At 32.7% G+C, this 13,168-nt stretch overlaps 1 protein-coding gene across 1 annotated transcript in view; it reads right to left on the minus strand.

Moving 5' to 3' along the window:
• Positions 1-7,960, minus strand: part of LOC139491726 (furin-like protease kpc-1) — a 41,522-nt gene extending 33,562 nt beyond the window's left edge. Inside the window, exons 1-2 of the mRNA XM_071279556.1 lie at positions 7,876-7,960; positions 5,263-5,488 (exon numbers count right to left, since the gene is read on the minus strand). Of these exons, the coding sequence (XP_071135657.1) occupies positions 5,263-5,487 (225 nt within the window). The 5' untranslated portion in view covers position 5,488; positions 7,876-7,960. The remainder of the gene's footprint in view (positions 1-5,262; positions 5,489-7,875) is intronic.
• Positions 7,961-13,168: the final 5,208 nt, after the last annotated feature.

A 13,168-nucleotide genomic window follows, 5' to 3' on the forward strand; every position in this document is an offset into this window, starting at 1 on the left:
AACGGACACGTAACGGATACAAAACGGAAACGAAACGGACGAGTACCGTACAAAACGGACGCCTAACGGACGTTCAACGGACATTTTATCCGTTGGGCGTCCATGCTCAAAATTATCCATCGGATAGAACGGACGCTTAACGGAAATGCAACGGATATGGACGGACGTCTAACGGATAAGAACGGACGTCTAACGGACATTAACGGATTGAAAAAAAGTTATCGTTAGGCGTCTGTTCGAGCTATCCGGTAAGGTGTGACCGAGGCTTAAGGGATGATTATAAGTTTGAAACTAAATTTACATTTTTTAAAAGAGCTATCAATGCAAAAATGAAGATTAAAGCATTAATAACCAATATTCAAAAAGGATACCCCAAATACGAAATACGACTGAGGCAATCTTTATCTCGGGTAGAGAATCCTTGATAATTTGAATATGTCTAACTATGTTTGCAGTCAATCAAATCTTTAAAAAGCCAGCGTAGTAATGAATAGAACGTAAAATTACAAAACTCCGAGGAAAATTCAAAACGGAAAGTCCAGATTCAAATAGCAAAATCAAAAGCCCAAACATATTAAACAAATTGTAAAAAACTATTATATTCCTGACTTGGTACAGGCATTTTCTTATGTAGAAATGGTGAATTAAACCTTGCTTTACCACTCCCCTGTTTAAAAGTATAATAGATCACATTATATTGCTAACAATGTGCGATTAAAACAAACAAACGGACATAAAAATATTACAGTGCGCATATTGAAATGTCATAAATCATTCCTATGGTTATGTTAAGTATAATCGGTTCACAGAATTTTTTCCTGTGCAACTTTATTTAAAAAAAATTAATAATCTTAAATAAAATAAATCGGGTACACCCTTTTGCTTTCATACATGTCTTATTAAACAGTTGTGTGCTTTAAACGTATACAACAAAACAAAATAACATATTATTTGTTTACTTTGAGGCTTTTTCTTTAACTTTTAACATTAAACATGAACTCTACTTAAAGGACTTAAATATGTGCCAAATGATATACCTTCAGTTTGTAATTTATCATCATAACAGAGTAGGTGTATATGAATTAGAAATTATATGATAAAGGCATAATTAAACATGTTAAATGATTTCTTAAAGGCATAATTAAACATGTTAAATGATTTCTTCATATACATAAACAGTTTAACCAATAAAATTGCATATCTGTCTACAAATTTGCAGATTTGGCAAAATAACTAGACTGATTGTGTACTCCGATAATACAATCCAAGATGGTATGGTATACCATGAATCTACCTTAAGGAAGTACACCACTAATTCATGATCCCATTGCTTTCTATGTTAAATTCCTCCGTTTCAAGTAGGCACACCTCTTTTGTTTTAAGTTCAAATAAAGTGGCAATCATTGCATTTCAAAGCAACACTTTATGGTGTCTTGTACTGAAAAAATCAATACATGTATACCTTTAATTGCATATAAGACAGAACTGGTTCCCGGAACTTTGGATGTACCAAAACAGGTACTTCAGATCTGACAAACAGACAAAATGTACCCTCTTTTAAAATTTTGTGCATTGTTTTTAATATTCAAAATCAAAAGTCCAAAAGTGTTCTACAATGATAACCAGTCCTTCAGCTTTCATTTGATACCAAAAATACCTAAATATTCTACATATTTTGAAAGTTACACTCATGCGTAGGAACTATTTAGTGTTAAGTATGTACTACTTTCTGGTATGTGCCTTCTGGCCGGGCCTGAATTAGTGGTGTTACACCTTAAGGAAATAAATGATAACATCAAATGGATTTTTGTTTTTAGTTCAATTGTTTTATTTTTCATATAAACAAATAAGTTTTCTCGTTAATAAAAATTTAACTGACTGCGTTTTTGTTAAAAATGGACAAACATTGAAAAGATCAAGTTTTCAAAGTTTACAAGGGATGCAATTTTTTGTCATTTGAGTCCCGATTGGTACTTATATGTGTAGTGGTCTTAGTGTTTTGTTATGTACACATGTAAACAGTTCATACTTAACAGTATTTGGCTAAGTAAGGTACTTGATCAAAGATGATAGTTTTAATATACATAGTTCTTTACGTATTTTAGAGTATGTATGATAAGTTTCAAACATTAACAGTAAACAAACACGATCACCGTGTATCATCAGTACAAGGGATATAGGTACTAACCAAGCGGGCATGATCGATTTTGAACTTACACGGAACCGAAAATCTTTGTTTGCTTTAATCAATATTCAATGACGATATCCGTTGAAATAAAATGTTTTTTGGCAAATTTTTTTATCAAGATTGTCTTCGTTTATATTCTGTACATTTGCATTCCATAATTATGAAAATAGTGGCCTACTTTCTCATGTGTTCATTACTGTATACACGAACACTTTCATGGCGATTTTTTTCCTATCTGCTTCAGACACAAGGAATACGGTGTAATTAGCACAGTTGCTTGAACACCGTTCGATGTAGAAAACACTATTCCCGAAACCTATAATGGTTGTAGATTTTATTTGCTGTGAATAACATTGAACTTTTGTTAGTTTTATGAATGTTTAGCTGTATCAGGTACCATGGAGTTTGTAATGGGTTCTTCAGCTCACAATCCTAAAGTATCGTCCTTTGATACCTGTTGCCGCTAATTTATTTAATCAAATAAATATACATTATTTTACAGCAACTATAGGACTTATATAAAAACAAAAATAATTGCAGATACCATCAAGTGAGACGACATTTGACATACCTCTAGAGTAGCAACCATTGTTGACATTTAGATATAATTGTGTAATGATGGCCTGTATGACTCTTTCACACTATTTAGATTTATTTGGGGTGTATGTCATTGAAAAATATTATTTTTTAACTTGTAAAGGATTGTATTTGTTATAGGTTGCTGACAACTTATTTGAAGAGATCAAATATCTTTTTATATCTTCCTCTATCTAACAATAACTCCTGCTTTTGTTGAAATCTCAAATAGGTGTACTATATGGAGCATTGTTTCTACATTTGTAATGCAAAATCATGGACGAATAACTTTTTCTCAAAATAGTTTAAGTATATTTCTCTTCACCAAAAGTTTTGCTTTTGTAAATTTGTTCACTTGTTTAAGTATACAATGACTTCAGAACAATATGTGTGGTCAGTCTGAGCTACTTTCCATATCAAAATATTATCTCAGGCTGATCAGTAAAGTAATTATATATAAATAAGTGAATGATCATTTAAACTCAGGATTCATCAGTAGACAGCACATTTTGTCTATGATTTTAAAAAGTCTTACAAAACCACCTAACGTTATAGTACTGGTAGCACGGGCATTTGTTTGGTTGATTTGTGCTTTTCGATATTCGGCTTCTGGATAAAAAAATGTGTTAATAAAATGCTTTAATCTTTCCGTAAATACATTTTGTACTTACAACGAATGGATGCTACTTCAACACCTGATTGTGCTGACAGTTGTGACTATTTTACAGCAGATCATGTACAATTGTGAGTTGTGTGTCAATTTTTTATTTCACAAAGAATGCATTTGCATAGCAATTTAATATCAAAGCTATAAATATTTCACCAAAGTTTCACGAGATCTGCTGAAATCATTTTTGGTTTATTGTCCAAAAACTGGGAAGTGGCCCCTATTTTAATGAATAAAACCCCAGAAATCAGAAACATAAAATCTACAATTTATAAAAATCGAAAGGGAGCTTGTGTCAATAGATATAAAAAAAATCAACAAAATTTCTTGCAAATTAGTGAAAGAGTTCTTGAGTTATTGTCGGAAAACTGAAAAATTCCCCCTTTTTGAATAAATAAAACCCAAAATCTCTTAAACGTTAAACCTGAAATTCATAAAAAAAACAAAAAAAACGAAAGGGAGCTCACGTCAAATGATACAAACAATTCGCAAAAGTTTCATGCATATTGGTTAAGTGTTATTTAGTTAAGTTCGACGTGTTGATGACGAACGGACAGATGGTCAATGGTATACCATAATACGTCCCGTAAACGTTCGTATAAAATTTTTCCGAGGGTATTTTTGATAAATAATATAAGGGGGATGGTAGGGTCATCTTATCTCAACTTTGGACCTCAATCAAAAATATTCCGTCACTTTATCCACCTGAGTCTGTGGGTCCAGGTCACCTTAACCAATTGACTATCATTTGTACTTAGTGTGGACAAAAGATTTGCCTTAGGGATTTTTATGAATTTAACAAGGAAGGTGTTAGGTAACCCTACCCGAACTTTGGACCTCAATAAAAAAAAATCCTTAATCTTTCCCACTTGGGTCGGTGGGTCCAAGCCATCTTAACCAGATGCCTATCATTTGTACCTGATGTGATTAAAAGCTGTGCCGTTGGGAATTGAATAAAAGATTTACCGGTTTAGGAAAGCTGCGTGTAGTTATAAGCTTTTACTTCAACTTGATAACTCATATGACAACAAAATGCTGTATTTGACGTTCCTTGACCAATCTGTTTTATTTTAATTTAATTGTATAAAGTATGAACTATGTATATTAATTGTTTCATTATTATAGAGACTGCAAACCCATCTTTAATAAAAATAACACTTAAAAGAGAAGGGATTAGCTAAAGGGAACTTTTAAAATCATATAAGAGATACCCGGCTGTCAAACAATTGTTTTAGATAAATGAATAACTAATCAAGTTTGTATTTAAGAGAATAAATAGCATTTCGTCTTCCTCCTGAAAATGAGTATCGATTGATAGATTTCAAAGAAAGTTTAAGGTTAATGCAAGTCTTCAGTTTTTTAGGCATGATCAGTTTGGCGCGTATTTATTATTATTCGCTGGCTTGCTATTCCGTATTGTTCGCTGGATTATTGCTCACTAGCTTGAATCTGGTATTATGTATCGTAACGAAATCAGAGATTTAAAACGACAGACAGATGGTCAGACAACGGTATATCATAATTCGTTCCGTCTAAAACAGAGTAGTATAAAAAGCGATAAAACGGAAACTTGAGCCATTATTTTTTTTTAAAGTTGTCTGATGTTTAGCTAAGAACTTTCCAATAAATACAGTCAAATGAAAATTTCTTTTGTTACTGTTGATGTTAATAATGATGTAAATAATAATTAATCAGCAAATCCGAACAACATTTGAATACGGTACTGGCGGGTAGACGAAGTTAAAGAGATTCAACCCGTGAGAGTTAACTACTTTTTTTTAATATAAATCCACTCTAAGCTTCTAAATAACACATAATCATTTGGCCTTACCTGTTTTGACAATTTGAACTTAGGATATCTAGATAGAATATCCTGGATATCTTCTTCAGTGCCGTCTGGTTGAAGTTTGATGATTACGTCTGTTGAATCAGAGTTCTGATCGAGATTCAAGCTACTGTCTAGCTTAGTTATATCGTCTTCGTTATTGAGCTCAAATTCATTGCTTTGTAATCGGTTGACTAGAACTATCAGGACAATAAGCAGTAATGATGTCATGCTGTCAAAGTAAAAAAGTCAATTATGTATAACGAGATATATATCACTGAAACAGCACCCCCACGACAAGAATTATCAGGACAATAAACAGTAATGATGTCATGCTGTCAAAGTAATAAGTCAATTATGTATAACGAGATATATATCACTGAAACAGCAACCCAACGACTAGAATTATCAGGACAATAAACAGTGATGATGCCATGCTGTCAAAGTAATAAGTCAATTATGTATAACGAGATATATATCACTGAAACAGCAACCCAACGACTAGAATTATCAGGACAATAAGCAGTAATAATGTCATGCTGTCAAAGTAATAAGTAAATTATGTATAAGGGGATAGATATCACTGAAACAGCAACCCAACGACAAGAATTATCAGGACAATAAGTAGTAAGGATGCCATTATGTCAAGTAATAAGTCAATTATGTATAACGAGATATATATCACTGAAACAGCAACCTAACGACTAGAATTATCAGGACAATAAGCAGTGAGGATACCATACGGTCAAAGTAATAAGTCAATTATGTATAACGAGATATATATCACTGAAACAGCAACCCAACGACTAGATGTATCAGGACAATAAGCAGTAATAATGTCATGCTGTCAAAGTAATAAGTAAATTATGTATAAGGGGATAGATATCACTGAAACAGCAACCCAACGACTAGAATTATCAGGACAATGAGCAGTGAGGATACCATACGGTCAAAGTAATAAGTAAATTATGTATAAGGCGATAGATATCACTGAAACAGCAACCCAACGACTAGAATTATCAGGACAATGAGCAGTGAGGATACCATACGGTCAAAGTAATAAGTAAATTATGTATAAGGGGATAGATATCACTGAAACAGCACCCCACAGACTAGATGTATCAGGACAATAAGCAGTGACATGACCATGCTGTCAAAGTAATAAGTCATTTTTTTATAACGGAATATATCTGTATCACTGAAACAGCAACCCAACGACAAAAATAACAAATCCATATACTTGTAGAAGTCTTAAAAAATAAACAGGTGCCTGTACATTTTGTTAGTTTTCTGTGTTGAAATGTTTCACGTTTTATCATGTCGGAGCATTTCATAGTGTTTTAGAAATATGGTACGGGTTTTGCTCAATTTTGAAGGTTGTGTGGTGACCTAAATTTATTTTGTATAAAAGCTATTTATATATATGTAAATATCCGTTGATTTTTTTCATCAACATATTTCAGATTTAAAAAAATTTAAGGACATGGACGTTTTTACCTAGGATTGTTAATGACGTGGACCTTAATTCCTAGGTAAATTAGTCTGTGGACATAAATTACTAACATCAGACTATATACACTTGTAAAATTTGTAACCATGGACATTTTATACTAGTAATATGGGTCCGCCCGGACATATTTTACCAGGACAAATTTATTTCTTACATATATACGATCTTTGTCGCAAATTTGTTGTTTTCTACTTCGTATTAAACTAATATAGAGATCTATTTTATCGTATGTTTTTCTATGTTGTGATGTTATGCTATTGTTTCGGAAAAAGGGAGAAGGTTTGGATCCATTAAAACGTTTAATCCCGCTGCAAATGTTTGCACCTGTCCTAAGTCAGGAATCTGATGTAGAGTAGTTGTCGTTTGTTTATGTAATATATACGGGTTTCTCGTTTCTCGTTTTGTTTATATAGATTAGACCGTTGGTTTTCCCGTTTGAATGGTTTTTTACTAGTAATTTTGGGGCCCTTTATAGCTTGTTGTTCGGTGTGAGCCAAGGCTCCGTGTTGAAGGCCGTACTTTAACCTATAATGGTTTACTTTTTTAAATTGTTATTTGGATTGAGAGTTGTCTCATTGGCACTCATACCACATCTGCCTTTATCTATCCATTATGATGCACCTTGTGATAAATTTATTTGGTAATCGCCATTGGCAGTCAGCAGGGTTTAAGAACATCAGTTGTTCGACCTGCTAGTCAAATGCGTTTTGTTATAATATATTTTTTCACTCTTTTGGTCTTTTGGAAAATGTTGTTTGTGCTGTATTTAGACCCTTCTACAACGAAATGTTTTGCATGCACACGTATAAAAATTGCACTTTTTATCCAACGGGTTTTTATCCAACGCAATCATAGTTTTGAACGATGTTTTCAATTTAGACTTAGTAAATTCAAGTCATTTAACATCTTTTGAATAGTTGCTTCATTGGCAATCATAAATGTACCACGTCTTCCAATTTGTATGTGAATAAAAGGGAAACATATAGGATATCTTAATTGTATTCAAAACTCCACCTAACTGCCGAAGAAAGATCGTACTGGTTTTATCAATTCGTTTTTGGAAGAAAAAAAAGAATACTAGAATAACTTGAGCGTTCGAATGTACTTACATTTTGTTTCAAGCATCTGGTCACAATGCACTTTTCTAAATAAACATAAAATTTCTTATTCAAACACCAGGAAACGTTTATTATCTTTTTGATTAATATAGCACATTTAAGTATTATACGGATACATATATCCTTAACTTAAGTTTTAATACGGACACCATTAATCTCTCAATAATTTCGCTACATGTATAAGGACAGCCTTATTAAAGATGTGTGTGATAAGGATGGCTACCGTTATACGAGTAATTATTCTCTAATGGTTGTGGCCTGTTATCTATTTTTTGCAGAAATAGATATTTCTCGTAGCACACAGTACGGAGTGTGATACGAAAACGTGATAGGCAAATATGTTTTAATTTGATTGGCTTATCGAGTATCACAAGACGATATTACGGCATTTCAATTGGCTATTCGTTAAGTCATTGATCACTTTCAAGGGTTAAAAAGGTTGTTCATTTCGTCCATGGCAACGTACATCTGTGTGATTTCTTAAATAATATATATACTAAATACTGACACATTTCTTCTTTTTTTTTTGTCAAATTTTATTACATTCTGAAGCGTACAGTCTTAAAATGTAATTGTTAAAATTTATTTAATTCAAATAGTATAAATAATAAACTCACCGAATTCGAAGGATCGTTTATTATTATATTGAAATTAAACAACTCGAGTTGATATCAAGCGATATTCCGTTCTCACTTTAAGCGATATTCCGTTCTTACTTGTTATGAAATCTATAATCATTATTGTTTTTAATTACTTTTTGTGTTGGAACGAATAAGATAGTTTAAAATTCATAGCTTTTTAATAAAAATTGAAGGAAATCAACAAGATCAAAGTACCATTTGATACTTATTCACGTACTCCCACCCCAGCAAAAAAATATCATAAACTAAACTTTTAACCGACGCAAAGTCCTAGAAATTTGGAGTCCTGTTGTTTTTGTGCATGCTTATTTTTGAATCAACTGTTCTTTCCGTGATGTGATTCTAGCTGTTTATTACCTCTACCATGCAAACATTCCAGTCTTATTTGTAACACACATTCCCGGCAGATGAAAACAATCATACCAAATATCATTTATGTTCTTCATAACCATTCAGAAGATACGAAGTAGACACGACTTTACTGCAAAACTGGTCCATCTACCAGTTGAAAATACTGAAAAATATAAAAGCCTACATTTTTTTTACTAAGTTTTCCGTCATGTTTTGTATCTTGATTTTGAAAAATCTGCTTTTTAAGACTAACAATTGATTGATTATCGATTGCTTAACGTCGAGTGGCAAATTCAGAGTATACTGAAATTCTATGCAGCCTTTAAAATACATTATTGCTATTCAAAATACTTAGTTGAACCCCGAATCTAGACAGTAAAAAAATATAAGTTAATTTATCAGATAAATACGGGAAAAGGGAAAGAAAACATTTATTATGGTCACTGTCTGTTGATTATGCAAGAGGAGCTGCTTTATCGGTTGTAATGAATTCAACGACAGTGGCGTAGCTAGGTCATTTTACGTGTACGCCCGAACCTTGTTGAGGGGCCTGAAGGCCCAAGCGGATCCAGGCCAAAGAACCTGTTGGTAGTAGATTAGCGGGGGTGAAGCCTCCGGAAGTTTATGCGTTATCGAGAATGACATATTACCATTCCTGTCAATGAAAACTCATCAATAACAACATTCTTTTAGATTAAATATTGTTTCTTTTTGATGTTTTATCTATCCATTGTGTTTACTTTCAAATATGATTATAGCCTTAGGGGGCCGTGGGGTAAAGCACTCAATCAACGAAAACACATTTTCATGTGCAAATGTCGTAAATGAGTTGTTCAGGTGAAATATTAAAATTTGTAAAGGGTTCTCTATGGAACCCTGGTTCTCGCCTGGGATTTCTCCAAGCGAAAAATAATTTATCAGTCCATTACAGGATTTAAACAAATCAAATATTTTCATTAGATATTTTGTCTTGGTCAGGAATATTAATTTCTGCACAAGTTTCATGACAAACTACGGAGGTTTATAAATTTATCACGAAAATTAACTCATCATAGATACCAGCTTTGAAATTTTGTACTTGCGCCAGACGCTCGTATCGTCTACAAAGGACACATCAATGTCGCTCGAAACAAACGTGACAAAAATTCCAGATCGTCTGATTTAAATTGCGTAAAGATATTAAAGTCTGTCTGTCATTATAACAGTTACACGGAAAATTGAACGAAAAAAAGTTTGCTTCTAAAATTAACCATAAAAAAAACTTCAATAAAGTTTCATTAAATTCGACGAATGTTTAACAAAGTAATTGACATGTAACACATTTTAATCTCAGACTGTAAATGCAAAATGAATTCCTTTTATCCATAAATTACGGGAAAACTCATCATATATAATTTCGTCATTATACTCTGGATACTCTATTGACCATCAACAGTTTTTGTCCAGCTACCGTAAAATTTTACGAAGGTTTGACAATTAAAGTTAATTATTAATATCTTAAAACTTTAACAACATACTGAACCTAAATGTACATAGTTATAATATTGGCACCGCTGGCGAAATTTAGGATCGAAATGTCTCGCTTTTGCGACATAAATGGCAATGGCACGACAGAAAATGAACAAAAATATCATATGATAAAAATGTTTGTCTCTTTTATTCGCAATTACAAGCCATTGAAGAAAGACATAGAAGGTTGATGTACTATTATTTAATTCTTTTTAATTTTATTGAGATGATTTTTTATTTGCCAAATTCAAGTGTACGCCCGGGCGTTTTGACGTAAACGTAGCTACGCGCATGAACGAAGACAGAAAAAGTATTGATGGGTTGAAAACTTTATACACAGACTGAATATTGACTACGGAATGAAGGATGCTATGCCTCACTTTTGTGGCCGGATTGATAAAACCATCTCTGAATGAAATAAATAATTAAATTAATTGATGTCTGTTCTTTGATCGGGTTGATGCCTTTTTGATATATTTCCCATTTCCATTCTCCATTTTAATTAATAAATTCCATGGAAGCGCCTTTTTGGATTTTTCTTCACCAGAAACGCTCAAACCTAAACATTTGAAAGTCATGGACGTTAAAATACGCGGCAACGTTATGAGTTAAACTCATTAGTCCGATTTTACTTAAAGTCATATGAAACGAGTGAGTGGTGAAAAAAAATGTGTATCCAATTCTTTTACCAATGCATGTATATATCATAAACTTAGTCCTCTGTGCACGATTTTCTCATTTTTTACGCAAATATAACGTATAATCATCATTTTTTTTTCTCTCTGTCTGTTATGATTTAACAAATACTGCTCATTAAATGCCGTGTTTTGAAGCCGAAGTTTACCGATTGTCACCTTATAGTAAACAAATAACAAAAAGCATGGGTATTGAGCACGTTTTTAACATATACAATCAGAGAATTGTTTATTTTAATGACAGATCCATGCGTATTGCGACCACCGGATTTTTACGAGGAGGGTTACGCTCAGGTCACTATGAATACGGAAAATATGTCGGCGAATTGCTTCCTGCAAGGAATGCAATTAAAAATAAGTAAACTTCTTCTAAATGTGGACGAATTAAAGAATTTTCCTCAGAAAAAGTATATGTACATATTAAGTTGTATAATGAAAACTATCGATTTACTTATAAAAAAAACATATGCATATTTTTTTTTTATTTGAGGTTTCTTATGACTTTAATAAGTAGATCATGTCAGTATCGAAGAATGACTACTGAGCTGATAATACTCTTGTGGAATAATAGTCCATCAGCAGCAGTATTGACTCAATACTAGAAAACGACATAATCATGGCAACATAAATTTCATCTTACTTTATGAGTCATCCAAATGGAGCAGAATTAAATGACAAATAATATTGTTTTGCTCATTGTTGAAGGCAGTATGGTGGCTAGCTTCTGTGTCATTCAGTCTCTGGTTTAGAGTTGGCAATTATATCCCATCTTCTTATTTTTTACTTAATGTAACAAGACAATCTGATTCAAATGTATTATTTTTTTTACACAAGAAAATGCATGCACCAAGTCAGAAATACAACATCTGTTATCTATTCTTATGATGTATTTGAACATTTGATTTTAACATTTGATTAGGGACTTTCCGTTTTGGATTTTTCTCGGAGTTCAGTATTTTTGTGATCTTACTTTTTACACGTATAAATACAAATATTATAATGATTCAAGGTTTTGTCAAATTAAGGTTTTGGTAACTATATAACATTATCTTTACAAGTAAAATAGTAAAACGAACAGCATCCTAGGTAAGTTATCGTTATGCAAACACGACGATAATTACAACTTAACTGGCAGTTTTGTGAATCTATAAATTCCTGAAGAACAGCTCGCTTGTATTTTCATTAGATTGGCATTAGATACCTGACAATAATTGGTAATTTCAACTGTGTACCTGAGTGGACCATATCAAGTGAAACTCAACAGTTCAGTTTTAAATTTTCTAAAACATAAAATGCATTGGTTTTATTTATCTAGGGCATGCTATGCCATAAAAAATAAACCAGATGCGCAGGTGTGTTTTCACTCAGAGTAAATCTTGAGGTGGAAGCGCCGTCATTTTAGACAAAGGGTCCACAGTACTGAATCATAAGCTGAAGCCTGGGATTCTGGTTCACTGCTCGACAGTAGATGAAGTATACGTTTGGGTCAGGATGACAGGCTATAATCTTGATTTGACTGTCGACGCTACCTATCTTTATCCGTGTGAAGTTGTTCGCCTCAGTTAGATTACTTTTTGTTGTTCTACATTTTACTATTCTGTCTGTTCTTTTGAGGTTATTCATTTGACGTGGCTCTGTACTTATACATTCCGTCATTGTGTCATTTTCTATGAAAATTTTTGTATTCGTGTTTTTCATTTTTGCCAAAATACTGTTTCTGTATGCCTTTTTGTGTTTCTTTGTTACACATGGCGTGGCTCTGTATTTATACATCCCGCCATTGTCTTATTGTGTCATGGTGACTTTGCACGGTCGGTAAATGTTTGTTTATATATCTGTTTGTTTTATAGTGATTAAGATAATAATTGCTGTACCCCTATTTTTGACATTTATACCAATTATGTACAACTATGTTGTTTTGGTCACACATCGTTGTAAAATGGAATTTTATACGATTGTTTAGCTAGTTATAAACCAGAACCTCGAAGATAACTCAGACGCATCTTATGTTAGGGCGTCTTCGTCATCCTATGTGCAAAGTTTTAAATTGCTAAACTAATTGTTTGATGTATCATTTATTAACGATAT

The sequence above is a fragment of the Mytilus edulis genome, chromosome 10, assembly GCF_963676685.1.
Source record: "Mytilus edulis chromosome 10, xbMytEdul2.2, whole genome shotgun sequence".
NCBI lineage: Eukaryota > Metazoa > Mollusca > Bivalvia > Mytilida > Mytilidae > Mytilus > Mytilus edulis.